The 20,502-nt window shown below is 46.9% G+C and overlaps 1 protein-coding gene across 1 annotated transcript in view; it reads left to right on the top strand.

Moving 5' to 3' along the window:
* MTHFD1L (methylenetetrahydrofolate dehydrogenase (NADP+ dependent) 1 like) overlaps positions 1-20,502 on the top strand; it is a 184,260-nt gene that overhangs the window by 128,272 nt on the left and 35,486 nt on the right. Inside the window, exons 25-26 of the mRNA XM_059176779.1 lie at positions 254-361; positions 2,931-3,083. Of these exons, the coding sequence (XP_059032762.1) occupies positions 254-361; positions 2,931-3,083 (261 nt within the window). The remainder of the gene's footprint in view (positions 1-253; positions 362-2,930; positions 3,084-20,502) is intronic.

The raw sequence follows: 20,502 nt of genomic DNA, 5'->3' as shown, positions 1-20,502 counted from the left end.
ACATTAAAAAAAAAAATGCAATAGATAAAAATGATTAACTAGATAAGCAGCTTTTGGGTTAAGTGAACATCTAAAGCTTCTTGATACTTCTTCATACTTTAAGGTCGATAGAGGAAAGAGTATTTGCTTCCGGGGTTGTTGAGGACAAAATCTGGTAGGAAATTTTAATGACTGCAGAAAAGCTCATTAAGCTTTCCCTCAATTCTTTAACCAGATTAACATTAACAGTTTGTTGTCATTTGTGTTTCTGCAGCTTCCAATTGTAGAAAAGATAAGAACCATTGCGCAGACTGTGTACGGAGCCAAAGATATCGAACTGTCTCCTGAGGCACAATCCAAAATAGATCGTTACACGCAACAGGTAAAAGTTATACTTCAGGGGGGAAAAAATTCTCCTCGGACTCTTAAAATACCTTCGGGGCACCTGGGTGGCTCAGTGGGTTAAAGCCTCTGCCTTCGGCTCAGGTCTTGTCTCAGGGTCCTGGGATCCAGCCCCACATCGGGCTTTCTGCTCAAGGGGTAGTCTGCTTCTCCCTCTGTCTCTGCCTGCCTCTCTGCCTACTTGTGATCTCTGTCTGTCAAATAAATAAAATTTAAAAAAAAATAAAAATACTCACCTTGATGTGAGGACTGTTAAAAGTCTCACCAGCTGAATGTGGCTTAATTTCCTTGGTCTACAAAAATTGAATTAACATCCTTGGGTAGTTTGTTGACTATAAATAGAATGTGATGGAGAGGGCATGTGCCCTCTGATAGATACATCATTGACTTATATGGTTACGAAGTGTCTGATATGGGTGGGGTCGTATTTGTGACATGTGATTGGTGGTTAGTCCTTCCTGCTCAGCCAGAAACATTGAACTTCTTAGATGTGTGGCTGTGGCGTCAGGTCTGGATGACCTGTAGTGCTTCCTCTTCATTGCAGGGCTCTTACTGCCTTAAAAATGTTAACACAGTGCGGGGGAAGGCAAGTCATCGTGCAGCATTTAAAGATGGGGGTGTTCAGTGTTCCTTTTTTTATGCAAGTGTTTCATGGCTTGGTGTTGAGATAGTTCACCCAAGGTGAAGGTTTGGTCATCTTCTACCTCTAGAGAGTGACAGAGGCAAATCGGCAAGCAGCTTCAAGATGACCGGGTCTCAGCAGCCTGAGTCTGGTCCAAAAATGAACCTGTTTCAGGAACTACATCCACTCCAGCTTGTTCAGCTACCCCCACTGGAGCGACCGCAAGCCCCAAATGCCCCCTCCGGTTTGCCACAATAGGATAGAAATCAAAGCACTTCCAAGGGCTTCATTAGGCGTAGCACTGATCTACTTTTTAAAATTCCCAACTCCTAAGTCCTGTTTGTAAATCGTATTTGATAGTATGTTAAATACTACCAGTGCTGGCCAGCATATTCTCCCAGGTTTGGTAAAATGGTCAGCAACTTGTTTTTTCTTAGAATTTTCCACGTATGCCCTTAGCTTGTGCTTTTAAAAAAGAAATAATTCCCTTGGGCCACCTGGGTGGCTCAGTCAGTTACGTGTCCAACTCTTGATTTTAGCTCAGGTCATGATCTCAGGGTCATGGGGTCGAGCTCTGCATCAGGCTGCACGGTCAGTGAGGGGTCTGCTTAAAATTCTCTGACTGCCACTCCCCCTGCATGCACATGTGCGTGCTCTCGCTCTCTCTCTCTCAAATAAAGAAATAAATCTTTACAAAATAAATAATTACCCAGAGTTGTTCTAAACACTGGTTCAGTCCACAGTGAAACTGCACTTGTGTGGTAATGAAATGAGTAAAGTAAGGTCCTTGTTATGAGTCTTTTTATTTTCATGAGTTTTTAATAATATTTAAGGACTATTATTTATTCTAACATTAGTTTATTCCCTTTTTTTTTTTAGTCTTAAAAAACTTCTATGTGAACTAATATGGTGCTAGTATATACCATACTGGTTTTTTCTTTTTTTTTTAATATCTGTACTGGCAAAATACTAAATTGGAAACCTACATCAATTCAAATTATTTCACTCGTTGAGTGATCTCTGAAGCCCACAATTCCTGCCCTCATTTCTGTAGAGCAGTTGTGATTGTCCCCCAGCAGAATTCTGATCATGAGATGAGAGTGTTCCAGCATTCCAAAAAAAGAATAGCCCCATCCCCCAAATGAAAATATCCTAAAATCGTCCAAATACTTTTAAACTGAATCATAAGAAAGTCTGCATGTGTTACCTCTGAAGACTGTGTTCCTTTTATCCCTGTCTACTGAAGGAATATTCCTTAAAAGTTATGTGTCCAGAGTGTGGTTGCCGTTAATTAACAAAATCTCTAAAGGGACACTATGTCCCCTTTAATTGGAACCAGGCTGCGAGGACACTGTCCTTTTTGTGAGACCCACATGTGACTTCCTGCCCTTTCACCTTTGGAACTCTGGGTCAGGCATCGCCTTTGGTCCTTAAAAATAAGAGGCTTAAAAAGTGACCTCATCTTTGTTCATATAATGTAACCACAGATCAAATAGCCGTGATTCATAAACCAACACAAAGGGACCCTTTGCTTCGTGACGGCTTCCAAAAATGAGTGAACAACGTGACTGAGAGCCTCATTATGGGCCTTTCTCCAGATTACCTTGCTGAGCCCCGGATATTAATATCCTTGGAAATAGTTTCGACAGCTGCTGTTGCTTCTACTTTGCCTGAAAATAGCCATACTTTCTCCCAAACACACACGTCATTCTACCTTCCTTCAGGAGAATTCTCCAAAATAAATAATAGACACCCTCAACCACGGGACGGTCACGGGGAGGTGAGGGTTCGTCCTATCTTGGTGCTCAGCGAACCAGCACCCAGCCCGTGCCTGAGCTGAGCCTCGGGGACGGCGTGTGCTGCAAGTCGAACACATGCAGGAGATTGATTTGCACTCAGTGAACACGTTTCCTTTCCTTTCTCACAGGGATTTGGAAATTTGCCCATCTGCATGGCCAAGACCCACCTTTCTCTGTCTCACCAGCCTGATAAGAAAGGCGTACCCAGAGATTTCATTTTGCCCATCAGTGATGTCCGGGCCAGCATTGGCGCGGGGTTCATCTACCCTTTGGTTGGAACGGTGAGTGACGTTCTCCAAAAGCCTTCCCCAGGCTGTGTTGTGCGATGCCTTAAATCCTTATGTTCTGCCTACACTTTGCAAATCAGATGTTGGGACGTCATAGTATTTGCTATTTTTCTAAATGTTCTCTGCCGCCATATAAAACTCCTCTAGCGAACTGATTCCCCTCATAGAACTCGGAAGAGAATAACTTGGTATAATTCAGCCTGATATTTAAACAGTGGCGTGGCTTAGTCTAGTGTCTCTGGACCTTTTTCACGTTATTGTACTCAAAATGATAAGATTTTACTCTGGTCAGAAAAATGGAGGTGACTGCTCACTTCAGACACCTCCCAAGGCTGGGAAAATCACCATGTCACCGTCTGCCTTCCTCCGCAGCACATTAAGTGGGATGCTCTGCCTTAGAAAATGAGCGAGTTCAATGAGTTTTCATTTTTAACAGTGTGGTGGGATTGCATTGGTGTAGGATGATAATTATGTTATTTCAGTTTTTTAATGGATGGAAGGGAGATACCAAAGATGGGAAAATTTATCAAAGCACTTAAAATCTATGATGTTGGGTTTCATACATAAAATGTTGCATTATGGCCACACCTTACCTTCTACTGGTAACCATCAATGGCCAAAATCCAACTTCTCATTCTTGGAGTGCTCCTGGATTAGATTTAGAGCAAAAAAATTCTAAGTCATGAAGATCCTTACTGTCGTTGTCACAGATCGATCCACGTCCAAGCAGGAAACATGAGAACAATGTTAATAAGCCGTGTGGCTCTGTTGTGGTGTAACTAAGCAATGGGTAAGCAAAAGTACAGAAATCGTACAGAATTTTTGCCTTGATGTTTACATATCTACTATTGGGCAAAATGTTTTCAGTAAGCATTTCTGGAATTCTTCATTGCATCTGAGGCGTGGAGATGCCACGAGGCGTGTGAGGAGCACAGGTTTGCCCCCCACGGAGGCATCTAGAAAGTGTGGTATTGGCATTTCGAACGCACTCCACACAGGAGCAGCAAAAGCAGCTTCCGACTGAGCAGGGAGTGGAGGGTGTGTTTCCACTCCCTCGAAGGGAGTCGAGAACACTTCATAAAAGCCTCAACCTCTGACCTAAAGAAACACTGAATTTCAACTCAAGGGCACCAAAGTACACGCCAGACCCAGAGAAGTCCGGTGTGGCTGGGGTAGGAGAGGTCAGGGAGGCTGAGAAATGTTGGGACAGCAGGACAGGGCCAAGCTGTTCCAGAGCTTGATTACCATCGATGGGCACTTGGGTTTTCTCCTGTGCACACTGCGGAGTCACTGTTGGATGGTTTCTGGTGTTTGTTTTGGGATTTTGTATTTTTTTTTATAAGAAGAAGAAAGTGATCTGATTTTTATGTTAGAAAAAGAGCCCTAGCAGCCGATGGACCATGTTCAGAGGGCTAAGAGCCAGAACCAGGGAAATACCAGTTGAAGCCAGAGTTCATCAAAGTCAACACTGGGATCACTGAAGCTAATACAGTGAGAGAGGCGACTTCAAGACACATGTAAGGGTAGCCACCTACACATGGGGCCGTGGGACGGGCCACTTGTAGCTTGCCTGGGATGATGGTGCCGTCACTCCTGGAAGGAACATGGCAGGAGGCAGATGAACAGAGCCGGAACTAAGTCTGGCTTGGATGTGGAGAACTGCGAGGGCTCATGGGATATATAAAGTGGTGATGGGTCTGTTAGAAATACAGACACAATGCACAACCCTCAGAGGAAAGCAATAGGAAGGAAGGCCTTGAGAGTCATAAGAGCATAGATGAAGGCAGATGTTGAACCGGGGAGAAGCAAGGATAAGCAAGACAGAAACGAGACGAGGGTGATGGACGATACTCTAAAAATGTCTACATTTACAGAGCCCTCCGAGAAGTGTGGGAGGCCTCGTCGAAGGTCTAGTGGGGAGACCAGGGAATCCCACAGCAGTCTGTGGGAGGTGTAGTAACGGTGTTGGTACAGGGAGAGGGGTTGGAATTTTATGGGTGTTGAATGACGTTTCCAGAAGGGAGGAGGGGCATGACTATAGATGGGCACAAGGGAATTTTCTGGGGTGATAGAAATACTCTATTTTGATTATTTTGATTGTAGTGATAGTTCCATGACTATATACCGTTGTCAAAACTCACAGACCTACACACCTAAAAAGGATGGATTTTATTGAGTATAATTTCATTATACCTCAGTTAACAAAAATGGATAGTGAGAAGAGCTTGCCTTTATATTGCTTAGAAGGGGCTCAGTGATTGCAACTCCTTAGTGCTGAAAGTCTCCTGAGCTTTGTTCAGTGAAGGCCTTTGCTTAGGAATGAGAGCGCAGCCCAGAGAGACTGGAAGACCAAGAGACAGGGGGCCGTGCCCGGGGAGGGGGGTGCAGAACTGAGGAGAAAATCAGCCTCCTTCCAAATCTATCCTGTCTTGCTCTATACCCCATAGATTGAGAACCCCACAGTAGCTCACCCAACAAATTCATTCATTCATTCATTTACTCATTCCTTCATTCATCCAACTGCCTACAGCAGTTGTGCTCAGCACTTTGGGAACTCCCCAAGTAAAGAAGCCTTCCACTTCAGGCAGCCTACAGCTAGTAGAAGTAGATGGAACTGAATTAGAAAGAAAATGGTTTGGTATAAAAATTAGGAACAAGTTGGGGCGCCTAGGTGGCTCCATGGGTTAAAGCGTCTGCCTTCAGCTCAGGTCATGGTCTCAGGGTCCTGGGATCGAGCCCAGGCTCTCTGTTCAGCAGGGAGCCTGCTTCCGTCCCTCGCTCTCTGCCTGTTTCTTTGCCTGCTTGTGATCTCTCTCTCTCTCTCTCTCTGTCAAATAAATAAAATCTTTAAAAAAAAATTAGGAACCATTAATTAATAGCCTTAATAGCTCTGAGCGTTTAATAGTCATTAACTAAAAATCATCATATAATTTACAATCCTCTGGTCACTAAACAAACGCATGCCATGGGTCCTCTCCCATCGCAACACCACCGCATCCGCGGATGTGAGAGCCGTTCTGGGACATCGGAATTCTAGAGCTACCACTGTTGCCCGAGTAGGACACTGAACGCAGGAAAACGGTGTGGATTCGTCCCTGGGGGTTGGCCGTGGGCGCACTGGGTGTCCCGAAGAGAGCCCTCTGCCACCGTGTGGCGCCCCCGCCTCAGGGCAAATCCAGGAACATCAGGGAGACAATCCAGTGTGAGGAGCCAGGGAGGAAGTGGTGTCTGACTAAAGAAGTTCCTGGAGGTCAGGAAACGGTCATGGTCACGTGGAGGTGGTGGCCTTAGAGGTCGGCTTTCCATGCCAGCGGGAAGTTGCTCATGGATCAGGGCAAATGCTCGTTGGGAGGCCAGGATCGCCTAATAAGGGCTGGTATTTACTTTTACTTGACCCCATTCCAGCCCCTGCCACAGTCCGCTGAAATGCTTCTAACGTTCATCCCCTGTGCGGGAGACACAGCGGAGTAATTTCCTGCCAAGATGACCGAGGGCAAGGGGAACAGGGACACCGGAGGGGCTGGTTCCTGCAGGTAGGAAAATTCTAGCATCGTGAGTCACTCTTGCTCTAAATCACGACACGTGTGCTTATTAGAGTACTTTGGAAACACGTATCTGTCCGCTCCGGAAGGAAAGCCCAAACTCAGGCCTCAAAATCAGAGGCCGCCCTCATTCTTCCTGCGGTGTCCATTCATTCTCTCAGTCCCTCACACCACCCCGTGGAGCTGAATGAGCTCAAGTCCTTCCCTAATGGGTCTTCCGATACACCCTAGCAAAAGAAACCCTACAAGTACCAAAAGCTGTGGACTGGAGAACAAAGGAGAAGCACCCCCTGGCTCCCCAGGAGGTCTGTAAGGAGAGGAGGTCAGAAAAACAAGTCTGTCCTCCAACAATAAACATCTCCAGCCCCAGCATCTGCTGATGTGGAGCGACCATGCGGTGAAATGCTGGGGAGCTCGGTCTTCCTCCTCCACATTTAGCTTGGTAAGAAAAATGGACTGGTTAACCTCCCCTCCCCCACCATCTTTACTTACAGGCCGATGTTTTTTGCCATTTAAATATTTCATCGTGTTCTATTGACTTATTACACGAGACGACAGTATGATAACAAATACCATTAACTGCCAGAGACATTTTACGAGGACGTTTCACTTCCCTGAGCTGTTTGGATGGAAACACCCAGTACGAGGATTACTCAGCTTGCAGACTCTGAGGCCTTTGCTCCCACACTAACCTCATTCAGTCTTTCCCATCTGTCTCTAGCTAATTTTTCCTTCATAAAATAAGTCTTCATTCCTACTAAGTGCCATCTGTATTCTTGGTTTTCTTTAGTGACATACTTATATATAATTTCTGGCTTATTACTTTTCTTAGATTTTATTTATTTATTTGACAGAGACACAGCTAGAGAGGGAATGCAGGCAGGGGGCTAGGAGAGGAAGAAGCAGGCTTCCCACCTAGCAGGGAGCCCCACGGGGGGCTCGATCCCAAGACCCTGGGATCATGACCTGAGCCAACGGCAGACGCTTAATGACTGAACCACCTAGGTGTCCCTATTTCTGGTTTATTATTGAAAGCTACGAATAGTACAAGATTCTTGCCCAGCTCATCACTACCTAGTACATCTCCTTGTAAGAAATAGTTTGGTGAACACAGATCTTTTATGTGGGAAGAAAAGAGCAAATTGTTTTCAAGATTTTCCTACCCTGTATTCTACAGATTATCCTGTTACATTATGTTTCCAAAATTCTTTCAAAGCTTGTGGTTTATGGTGTTCAATAAACCTAATAGCTTATTACATTTCTCCAAAACAATCTCGGGCCAAAAGAAATCTAGTAGGTGGTCTTTGTCTTCTGGTCACATTGTTTTGATATTGTCTTTAAGTTTCTGTAATTTACAAGGGCTCTTTAATCATGTGGCATAAATTTCATGACATAAAAATATTAGCCTGTAAGCGAAGTATGTGCCATGATATTATTGAGAAGTAAATTACACCCCACATAAAAAAAGACTAGAAAGATACCAAAATGGTAACATTGGGCTGCTGGATTATAAATAATTTTTTTCTTTACTTTCCTGCTTATTTCAGTATCGGCATTGAGCATATGTCCCTTTTATAATATGAAAATACAATAAATATTAGCGCCTGGGTGACTCAGCCGGCTAAGCCTCTGCCTTCGGCTCGGGTCATGATCTCAGGGTCCTGGGATGGAGCCCCACGTCAGGCTCCCTGCTCAGCAGGAAATCTGCTTCTCCCTCTCCCTCTGCTGCTCCCTCTGCTCATGCTCTGTTTCTTTCCCAAATAAATAAATAAAATCTCTATTTAAAAAAAAAAAAAACTGAAGGGGCGCCTGGGTGGCTCAGTGGATTAAAACCTCTGCCTTTGGCACAGGTTATGATCCCAGATTCCTGGGATTGAGTCCTGAATCAGGCTCTCTGCTCAGGAGGGAGCTTGCTTCCTCCTCTCTCTCTGCCTGCCTCTCTGCCTACTTGTGATCTCTGTCTCTGTCAAATAAGTAAATAAAATCTTAAAAAAAAAAAAAAAACTGAATACACTAAATAGGTAGGTGATGAACTTAAAGTACTTGGAAACAATGTTTCTCCAGGGAGTCAGGACACGTGTGCCACAGGTGGAATCTGGCAGGTCGCATTACCTTGCCCATCGCAGCTGTCCTGCAGTGTTTACACACCGGAGTTGAGATGTGAAGGAAGGAGAGAAGACCTAGGATGTTCCCGTAAGAAATGCACTCCTGAGTATGGTTTGTCTGGTTCTGTCTCACACCTGCTGGCCCCAGGTTCTGCTATGGAAACACAAGATCGTGTTTTCTGTGCTAATTTGTCCGAGGGCTCTTCTAGGCGACCGTCATGGGGTAGAGAGTGGATGAGGATGTCCTTCCTTCTCAGACATTCTCCCACAGCCCTGCACTGTCCAAACAGCGGGCACGGCGAGGTGTCCCAACACCTGTGAATTCCTCCCGTTTGTTTTTAGCATTCAGTGTATCTGACTGTTGTCCTCTAGTACCACACTGAGCCTCCCGAAGAACTTAGAAGCCCTCATGTAGTGGGGTCCTCTTGAATATGGAATCTTCTTTTTTTTTTTTTAAAGATTTTTTATTTATTTATTTGACAGAGAGAGATGACAAGCAGGCAGAGAGGCAGGCAGAGAGAAAGGAGGAAGCAGGCTCCCTGCTGAGCAGAGAACCCGATGCGGGGCTCTATCCCAGGACCCTGGGATCATGACCTGAGCCGAAGGCAGCGGCTTAACCCACTGAGCCACCCAGGCATCCCTGAATATGGAATCTTCTTTATTGACAAATATGGGGCATAAAATTAGGACATGATGACTCTCAGGGACGAGAATATGGCTAGAATCTTGGGGTTAAGCAGCCTCACGATTCACTCGGAAGGGATTAAGATGTCCTAGGCCGTTGATGTGATAATCACTGCCAGGTAGAGCCTTTCTGAGAAGCAGAGCAGCCCATTGAATCTGTACAGAAATAGACTGAGTGCTTTCGCTTCACAGACTGCTAAGCAGAGAAAAACATCTTGGCCCCAGGAGGGGGCGTGGGGTACTAGAAGATGCAACGAGTCAAAGCTCCCTTCTCCCTTCCCACACCCTTCTCTCTGGGGCCTGTGCTCTTTCTGGAACAGAGCAGTGATCGTGGGCACTGCCTGTGTGTTCCTGCGTGTTTTGCTCCTGCTGGGATTGGCCTGGCGTGAGCCCATCATGGCGCACAAGTCTGTCTAAGGAAGAGGGTTGGAAAGATCAGTGGTAAAGCAAGCAGTTCGTGGGCCCTGGTGTGGCTTTCTTTGCCACTCTGACCTGACCTGGCCCCATCTCTGCCCAGGTGACCACGTGGCGTGGCCGGGCTCTGGACAGCAGGAAGCTGCCGGAGTATGTTTGGAAAGTGAGTGATGTCGTCCACAACGCATGCTGGGTGGAGACTTACTGGACTGGGGGCGGGAGGGGGGGGTCATGAGAAAGTAGATGGTGGCCGTCCTGGCCGAAGTCCTGGCCGTCTTGTTCTTTCTCCTGTTTCAGTTAAGCTCGCTTTGTTTTCCATTCTCCTCCCTCTACTGCAAAAGTATGTCCCGAATGTTTAGTTTCCACTGGATCCGAGTCAGGTCAGCGACGAAGTTACTCCCCAGCTCCGCTGGGGACGTGTTCTCTCCTCCGTGTTGTAAACTTGCTCCACTCCGTGAAGCATGAAGGTGAATTAATTCAGACCTTGTAGGTTCAAATCAACTGCATCACTCCCCACATTTTCCAGAGATTTATGGCCAGTTACGTAGTGAAAAAATTAAACATTCACTCCCCGGGCTGCACTTTGAATGCCGTGGATAAGCGGTCACGTAGGGAAAGGGCTCGCTGTCCCGTGAGATCAGGCGGAGCTCCCTCGGACCCTCAGAAGCTACAGAGTCACCCCTCCTTTTCACTCTGTGCCTTCCTTCTCTGCTTCCCCTGCCTTCCCACCCCAACCCCCACAAATAAAGAATTCTAAGCTGATTTCTTTTGAGTCCTGCAAACAGCCTTTCTGTCTTCCCTGCCCCAGCACCTGAAATGAACCAGCCTCCCGCCCACGGCTCTCCTTCCCCAGCCGGCCACGTGGTTTCTCCCTACCACCTCCTTTCGCTCCATTCCTGGAGATCAGCTTGGTTTCCTCTCCCCACCCAGCTTAGGTCCCCTGCCCACTGCCCTTCCTCGTCTCTGCATCACAGTTTCCTGCTTTCTGCCCAGCATGCCTTCCTCTGGCTCAGCACCCCCCCGGCTCCCCCCCACACCAGCCCCCACCAGCGTCCTTCCCCCACCCCAGCAGCCCGCCTGGTTCCTCCGTGACCACCTCATCCTCCCCGGTGTCCAGAAGCCAGCTATACATGCGTCTGTCCAGCAGGAGAGAAAACGGCCCTGTCTTCCGGTGTGACGTGTTTTAGGGGAAAGGAAGGTGACCAGCAGCACTCTCGATTTCCAGAAACAGTTTATCAGATTGACGAGGCAGGGGAAGCTCCGTGACTCATAAAAATGCCATTCCTTTTCTATCGCAGAGGGTCACCTAGGTTCAAGTCCGTTGGCTGACAGGATCTTTTTTCTAGTTGGATGTTGATTTATTTTTGGCATAAATATAAAACTACTTCACATGAAATCGACCTCTGCTGGGGTAATAATAGGCTGAGTAATAACATTTTCAGGTATCTCTATCACGGAGTTAAAGTTTTCACCTGTGGCTATCAATGCCCCCACATGTTGGTTCTTTCTTTTCTACAGACTGAGAAGACAGTGCTTATAGTGCTTAGGGGTCCAGCCTACGATCGGTATATTGATCTTTCGTTTTCTCTAGGGATGGGTGAAATATTGGCCCGTTCCTCCTCTGCGTCCGTCTCCAGTCTCCTTGTTTTCTCCCTGTGTTTAACTTGGATTCAGAGCCTAACATTGATCATGGAGGCATTCCCCAGTCCGGAACTAATGAAAGGCACCCATAGAACTATCTGGTACTCCCGGAGCTTCTTTTTATTTTCTGCCTCTTCACTGCATTCATTCTCCTTGGATATCCCAGTTTTTAGTAAGAGGTGCATAATCAGAAGCAGCTCAGTAATTTACGGGAGGGAAATAAAATTAATACAAACCCGAATACCAGTTTTCCCGACTAAACAGCCCAGCAGTCCTCAGAGCCGGTTTGCAGGTGTGCTGGGATGGAAAAATAGAGAAGCTAGATTTATCGGGAAATGTCACATTTGAAACCTACAATTGTAATTTTTGAGGAAAATATAATGGATAATATCTGAACTCATGAGAGTTTACAGGCCTAAATATGTATGTTCATTCTTGTATCCACCCATGGATATCAGATTAAATGTTAAAATACATATTGACATATTATGTGTCTCCTGATAATATCTGCTGTAAATCACTTTTGGAAGAATTGGTTGTCTTTCAGTCTTCACGAGGTGTCCCTGAAAACTCAAAACAGTTTATTCCGGTATCACAGATCTAATTTAATCAGGGGACAGATGTAAAGCTGTTAGGTATTGGGGATATAACTGATGTTAGATTAAGTAACCAGATGGAGGTGTTTATTTATAAAGTCCCTGGAAGACCCATAAAGAAAATCCATAGACATATTGTCAACCCCCCGTGAGAACTTGTTGGGGTGCCTGCGTTAAGTGTTAGTAATAAAGGTACCACATTCTGCTAACAAGGAGACCTAGAACTGGCAGCATAACTTGCTGCGTCAATCATGGGCATCATCTTCTGTTTGAGACTCATTCCAACCTGAAGAATCCACTCTAGAGACTGTAGGACCCATAAAAACTACCTGCCATGCTTCCTTACACCTTCCAAAATCCATCATCCCATTCCCAAAATTTATCTGTGTTTCTCTTCTGAATATGGACTTTCCCAAGCTCCAGACTTTCCCCGAGGACTGGCGTTGGGAAGATGGTCCCCTGCAACACTGGCTCACCTTCAGTCACTCCATCTCTCACTCAGACCTTGTCCTTGTGCCTCCAGCTCCACTCCGCTAAGATGTGATGTGCCCTTCCCACATGGCCTTGCCCCGTCTTTCCTGTTCCTCCTCATCCTTCTGGATAAGGACCATGTCTTTAGTTCTCTTGACCTTCCCACCCTTAGAAGCCCAGTGCAGAACATGCGTTTGGAGCTGCCCGTGTGTGTCGGTAGCGTGCCATGTCCACAGAGAACAAGGGGATTCTCTGAGAGTGTGAACTCAATCCCTCCCCTCCTCCTCCTCCTCCACATAATGGCTCTTTTAACCACAGGTCAGACACTATTCCCGGTGCTTTACACAGATGAGCTCATCACTCTCTGTAGCAGCCCTCAGAGCGTGGCTGATGATAAATGGAAGGGAGCGTACTAGTGTTCTGAATATTAGAGCTTTTGAGAAGAATAACTTTGATCTTTAAACATCTTGGTATTTTCTTCTTGTGGATCAGTGTGTATTCACCGCACCTGGTGTGTTAAGCTCTGCCACACATAACAAAGTGTAAAATGTGATGTCACCGTAAGGGGGGTAGAGAATATTTGGATTAATAAGGCATCGACATTTTCAGAAGTACAACAAAGAGTTGGTGCGTTTGCTTGCCAAAAGAAAGGAGTAATTGGTAAATGCAGTAGAACTCCAAAGAAAGCAAAGGCCACTTGGGAAGATCGGTTCAGGAGATGATGGCTTTGACACACTGAGGTGTACTAGGGTGTTTGAGATTTTGTGGGCAGAGAACCACCCTGGAAGTGAGCTCCTGAAGGAGAGAGAGACCAAGGCCAAGAGACTCTGAGGGGCCTGTGTCAAGGCCTGAGTCCATGTCATGGGCCCATGATGGCCTCGGACTTGGGAAGTGGAGAGAAATGTGTGTGCTGGGAGCCCGGGAGAAGTCACGGGAGCCAAGGAGGGATGGAAAGTGCGGAAGGAGTGTCAGGTGCCTTCCAGGACCTAGAAGGCTCTTCCTGGCAGGAACAAAGGGCAAGCTGCTGGGACCATGAATGTGGAGACATATGTGTTGTCTGAACTTACCGTCAAGTCACTATCAAGTGGCTTGATTTCCTATCAAGCCCACTGAACTTCCCGTCAAGTCATCTGTGAGACAGAAATTCGTTTCCAGCGTTCAGGAGACAGGCTAGGAGTGACACTTGGAGGGGTTTTTACATTGGAGTGATGTACAGTTTCTAAATTTCACTCTAATTAAAAACATTTTTGCGTGTCTAATTTGCACTGTGCACAGAGGTTACCAAGACTGGAAACAGCCAGCCCCGGCCCCAGATGCTTGGTGCTAGGGGAAGGCCCTCCCATGCGTGTGTGCCAGCCATGAGCTGATGGTGCCAAGGTGCAGAGTGATGCACCTTGTGAGAAGGAGCAGCAATGCAGAGAACCGCCCCCAGCTGTGCCCTTTAGGTGTCCTGAAAAAGAGCAGTGCTCATGGGGGTGCGGGGGGGCTCAGGTGAAGCATTCCAGACCCAGCAGTGGGCAGCAGCCACACCACAGAGGGCCTTAGTGGCCGTCGCTGGGAGTTGAATACCGTGGGAGCCAGTCATCAGAAGGCCTGAGCCAGTGGACTGAGCAGCAGACCATTTCAAAACCTAGAAGGCTCTGTGAACTGTGGTCCCAGGGGGTGCGCAGGACCCCCTCCTGCGTGCCCACAATGCCAGATCTCCAGGTCATTCTTTACTGTCTTGAAAACAGAGAAACAAAACCTCTGGCCGTTGCCGTCACCCAGGCTGTGTGAGCCCTCTTCCAGGACGGAGCCTGTCCCGGGGAACCAAGGAGGCTAGAAATGTCAGAACAGGCGGCACCGGGCCGGGTGAGGGGGACAGCTGGTTGTCCCCTGTGTATACTGCCGGGCCGCTTGTGGGGAGAGTGGAGAAACACTCTATATGCGTTTAGTCATTAAGCCTCAATCATCTGGTTTCTGAGTGAGCTGTTATTTGCGACAAATCAAAACCTTTTAAAGTGGCCTCAGACTACATTACACAAATAAAGAGAATCAGCCTACAAATAAAGGAAATACTCTCTTGTCTGAGGCGCACCCAGCATTATCTGTCTGGCTCGCCCTGACGCCACCGATCCATTAGAACCCTCCACGTTCGGGTTCCTCCCTTCTCTATCACCGTTATTGTCCGCCCACTGGGACCAGTAACCTGAGTCCCCGTTAGCTCTGCTCTCTGTCTTTCTGACATGGTTGGAGCTATTTCAAAATGGCAGGCAGTTAACTTGTCATCAAACCTATAAAATCACAATGATATGGGAAAGGGTCCCGTGGAGCAGGGAGAAATCCTGACTACCGCTCGTGTGAAGAGACAGTTTTTACTTCCGGCCTGCAAGGACTTGTTACAAGGACTGATCAGCTAAAGGTCAGGTTGGGGATGGGCGGCCCAGCTCCCACACCCATCCGGCGTCGGCCTTCCGTCCCTGATGAGTTCAGTGGGTTACTCCTTTGGAGTCCTTCATGCTGACTAAAAACGATGCACTTACCCGTACTTTTCACGTAGGTAAAAATCAGCACATCGATGGCTGTACGTTCTCTGTTAATTATAATTACCATCACTGACGTTTTCTTCAAGCTGTTTTGACAGCTGGAGGTCATTGTAGTTTTGATACGTCTGTCATAAAGAATGGAATGTGCTCCATTTTGGAAATGGAATCGTTTTGGCAGGAAGATGCAGAAGAGACACCAAACCACCTAACAATGGGATTCCAAGAGGACATCTCTTCGGCTTCTTTGAAGCCCTTTTAGTTTTCATGCGAGGCAGAAATGGGAACCTTATATCTTTCCGTGGAGTAGGAAGTATTTTAGACCAGGGTGGGGGAGGGGGAGGAGGAGGAAGATGGCCGCCACCACATCACTGGAAAAAGAGCAGAAGCTTTAGCAAGAATACATTAAGTTCCCAGATTACAGCTTCAGGTAGATTCTTTTATGCGGACAGTAAGCAGTTAATAAGACGTGGACGCCGTGGTGGGGAATATCTACCGAGCTGAAAAGAACGTTTGCCCATAAATCCTGCTCTGGCGCTTCTTTGTGATCCCAGACTCAAGCTGGGGACAGTGATGGAGTGTCGCCCCAGCTGACTCCGCATCTCTCCCTGACACCCCATCCTCCCTCCTGGGTTATCCACAGGCAGACACGGCTGTCTATGTATCGTAACTCTAAAAACAGAAACTCTGCCTGCCCTCGTTCAGTAAGTGTTCACAGATCTGCCGCTGTAACTGTCTTTTTTTTCTTTTCCATTTCTTGTCTGTGAGCGCAGGAGCGGACATCTTCTAGCCTCAGAAGAATCCGTTCTTCTCTCCTAAATGGATTGTGTAATTTTTAAAAAGGGTCATTGAAAGGAGGGCTAAAGATACTAATGTCCGGAGAGTTTCATGACCAGAAGGATTGTCTCTACGTATATTCCGTGTCTGTATGTTTAGGATGTTTAATGACCCGGGGAAATAATTGATTTGCTTAGTGGGAAAATAAATGAGATTCATAGCCCATAATTCGACAATGTAAAAATGCAGAGAAAAGCAGCTAGAGAGAAAGGGATGCTTACATAAATTATAAAAATAATAAAAATCAAAACTGTAATCAGAGCGAACATTTACTGAGTACTCGCTGCCTGTCCGGTGGTATTTTGAGCAATTTTTGTGTCTTGTTTGATTTAATGCTCACAGTGCCCTTCCCAGATAAGTAATATCACTGTCCTTGTTTTACACACAGGGAAACCAAGGCACAGAGAAGTTTAGTAACTTGCCCTGATCAAAGAACTGTTAAGGGGCAGAACCGCCATTCAGCCCTGGCTTTGCCCCATAGGAAAGAGTATACCATCCTTGTACTGATGATATGGTCTTATTTTTACATCCTAGGAGTTACTGAAAAGTGACCCTTGGTTCTAGTAACCATCTCATTAGAAAGAGTGGCTTCAAGTGATCTCCAAAACCAATCCCATTGTGGGAGCAGATGGTATTCAAAACCATATTCCTTGATACTCATTAATATCCATATAGTCTTTAAAATTGTAGTAAGTCAGGATAAACTTTTTGGCTAATTTTTCTACTTGGTTAGCAGAAGGCTATGTCACTGAAAATGTGAACTTCTAATTGTGACCTGCTGAGATTTTCCTGTAACTTTTCTAGCTGAAACCTTTGCTTTGAATATCTTTGAATATCAGCCGGCATAATCCCAGCCACGTTTTTAGGGTGCAGATCTTAGCGTTTCTGCCCCCCATTAATTAACGTGCTTGTAGCAGATCTAGAACTGTTTTCAAAGCTGAGTCCTGGCCTTTGTCTCTTTGGGTTGGACACTCTCAACCGCCAGCCACATAGCTGACCTGCCGCCGGGCATAAGAGCACAGCGTGGTGGAAGAGGGTCGCTCCACGCCATTGCCAGAGGTTATAACCTTCAACTATCCGCTGTCTGGCTTTTTAATCAGGCCTGCATGGGAAATGGTGTTTCTGGAAATCTATGCGGTCTGTCTTTTCCTCTGAAACAGTGTCCTCTTTCGAGGAACATGGGTGCTGTAAGGTACCAACTTGCTAATGCGGGACACTCCTCTGACCCAGGGCCCTTCCAGATCCCTCACAGGAGTGGGTCCTCTGGGTTCAGTAAATTCTTTGCATTCCGTTTATGCCATGACTTCTGGTGTAGCGTTCACAGCTCCCAGTTCTGAGACCCAGGTGCTTGTCTTTCCCCAGAAAGTAATGGGTGGTTGTTCTTTGGTGAGTCCTGGGAGGGTGGGGACTTCCTCTTCGTGCCTGAGTCCTAAACGCCAGGCCTTGTGCTTAAAGCACAGCAGGTTCAGACACTGAATGATTTTCTCCCAGTCCTAAGTGTCAATAATATCTAGGATTTCTTTACTTTGTTCTCTGTGCTTCTTTCCCTGGAGAATGAAAATGCATGTTCTAGGCACATCCTAGGCCTCACTGTTTTCCTCTTTCCACTTTGGTCGTCGAGAAGGCCTAAAACACTTCTAGTGCCTGACCGGACCTGACTTCTATCGGTTTATATTTTCGTGATCCTGATTTCTGTCAATCTGATTTTTAAATTTTATTGAAAGGTAAGCTCTGGGGTGCCTAGGAGGTCAGATGGTTAAGCGTCTGCTCAGAGTATGATCCCAGGTCCTGGGATAGAGCCCCAGCCCTGCACAGGACTCCCTGCTCATCAGGGAGTCTGCTTCTCCCTCTGACTTTCCCCCTGCTTGTACTCTCTCTGTCTGTCTCTTGAATAAATAAAATCTTCAAAGAAAGAAAGAAAGAAAGAAAGGTAAGCTCCCTCAAGTTCTTTGCTGAAAGCCTCTGGAACAGAGGTTTTCTGTTCCTCCTGGAACAGACATACGGAAGGCTAAGAAGCAAGACATAAGCAATGATGCCACGTCAGCACGTTCTAAGACCGGAGAGATCTAGACGTAAAGTACGCACAAAGATGTATTCCCACCTTATCTCTCTCAGTTAAAACACACCAGGAAATAGTCTTCTCTTTGAGGAAAGCGGTACACAGAGTCGTCACGCCCGTTGCCGTTCAGCGATGACCCCTGGCTTATGTACTGAGCGTTTCAGTGTCTTATTTCATTTTGGCACCTAGCGAGAGCTTAGGCTGACTTCCCACGTTGCTATTTTGATGAAACAGAAACAGCTGCACACACACAGTTCAGCAAGACATGGTTCTGGTGCAGCTTGGCCCTCTGGGAGGGTCGGGGCCACGTTGGGGTTCTTGGAGGAGTGGGACACAGGGGAGCACTGAGCATTGGGGTCGCACTGGTGGCGGAGGCAGAGTTTCTCATCTTTCAGAAAGCTCCTTCAACGTGCTCTGCAGCACCGTGTTTTGCTTGCTGGCTTTTAAGGGTGGCCTACAGGCAGATAGCCATCAAAATTCACTCATTCTGTTATACCTTTGCAAATTTTTCAATATGACAGATGGTCATTAGCCTACAGAAGCCCACTGAGCCCCCAAGATAGAGCTATATCGTGAAAGTTATGGTTTGGGGAGGAGTGTGATTTGTCCCCCAAGAAGGAAAGGCTGTGGCTCATGTGCACCCCTGACCTGACCCCGTGCCTTCCAAAAGCCCTGGTCCCCTCCTTTCCAAGGACTCCTGGCCCCCCGCTGCATGGCTGGGTGGGTGTGGCCTGGCCAAGCAGGTTGGGGAGGTCAGGGGGTGCACCTGCATGTGTGTGCCAAGGATTGTTTTTTACTATTTTAACTTACTTGATAGCAGCAGTTCACCAATATTACTAGTTCAGAATACTTCTAAAGGAACTTTTATTTTTAAACCAAAAGATAGCTAATCGGTGAAGGGCAGGCAGGTTCAGTGGTGAGTGCACTGGGTTGGGACCTTTGGACTGAAAGTCTTGCATCTGCCACGGAGCAGGTCCCCACACCGCTGAGGTGGGATAACGCCCCCCCAGTCCTGGGTAGCTGAAAGCCGAAGTAGTTAGAAAGCGGGTCGCGACTAGTGTTTTATAAAGTGAATGTAAAAGTTAAGAATGTTCTTTTTTTCTGAGAAATGACCACTACGAAAGGATGCAAATGTGCAAAACCTTTCCCTAGGTACTGAGGCTCTTCTCTTACCATTTTGTTCAATAGTTTTCATTTCCGGAAACTGTAGAGGTGTTGAGTATTTCTTGCTGAACAGACTACCTGGAGACCAGTACATCCCAGAGCGGTTCCTCTTGTGTCCTTGACACGGCATTCAGAACCCTCTCCCTGGAGACTGGCTGTGCTCTCTGTCCTGCGGGCACGTCTATAGAGATCAGCCACGGGATGGTGAGGAGAGGCTCTAAGTGAGGCACCAGGGAATCATCCATTTTATTTATGAGGAAGTCAGTGCTTCCAGTAGATTTTGGCTTTGCTTGGTTCCAGACTCAAACCCTTCAAGTAATGTAGGGAGGGAACAGTAGAGACTTGGAGGAAGATACTTCATTTTAAATGAAGGGCAAAGCAGGCCAAGGTCAGTAAGCGGACATCGCTAAGATAAACAGCACTGAATCTGTGGGAAGCAATTCAGAAAAATCTGACCCAAACAGCTCCATTAATATTTACATGGTGAAGAATGAAATTCATTGCCCCAGAACAGAATGGGGGCGGCAGAAGGTGTAAGACCACCTGGAATTGAAAAAAGGGGGGACTGAGGACTACAGAGTTACTGCTGTGACCAGGAGGACCCAGGTGAGAGCCCCTCACTGAAGCTAATTTTCTCACTGACTCATCCACTTCCTTTAGATACACAGGCAAACAGTGATGATTCATTGGGCCGTTCTAGCTAAATGAATGCATCACTGTGCCGCCACACAAATTCCTTCTTTCTGATTCACTCCTTCAATATTTATGGAAGAGTGCCGTGCACTAGGCCATGAGAAAGAACAACAAAACAACAAAGGCCTGGACCTTCACCTCAAGGACTTCAAAGGCCGGTGAGGGACAGCAGTTCAATACACAGACACTTGAAAAGCCAGGAGCTCTTTCCTTCTGAGAGACCAAGCACATCAACGTGCTCCCAAGCTCATGGGAGCCGGTGACACTGAGCACTGGTGAGGCTGGGGAGTGTGGCAGGCAGGGCACGGGGTTGTCTGATTGCGAAGGATGAGAACAAGTTAGCCAGGAGATAGGGGACGGGAGCACAAAGCATCAGGGCATTAGAAAGCACGGCTAAAATTCCGTGTGACCGTGACCGTGACCGTGTGTGCAAGTAACAGGATTCTGAGTGAGTACGGGCAGTGACAGTGGGCAGGAAGGCAACACCCAGGGCCGGGGGATTTTAAACAACAATATCCTGATTGTGTTCACATTTTAGGAAGGTTCCCTCCGACAGGGGTCTGGAGGGTGGGGTGGGGAGAAAAGAGATGAGAACCATGAGGACCTAGTTAGGAGGTGGCTGGGAGTTAGGGAAGCAAATGACGCCGGAGTGGGCAGAGGTCTGGGAAGATGACAGGAGGAGGCA

The sequence above is a fragment of the Mustela lutreola genome, chromosome 6 (genome assembly GCF_030435805.1).
Source record: "Mustela lutreola isolate mMusLut2 chromosome 6, mMusLut2.pri, whole genome shotgun sequence".
In the NCBI taxonomy this organism is placed as follows: Eukaryota; Metazoa; Chordata; class Mammalia; order Carnivora; family Mustelidae; genus Mustela; species Mustela lutreola.
Note: the sequence above shows the minus strand (reverse complement) of the source record. Positions and strands in the feature narration are given on the sequence as shown.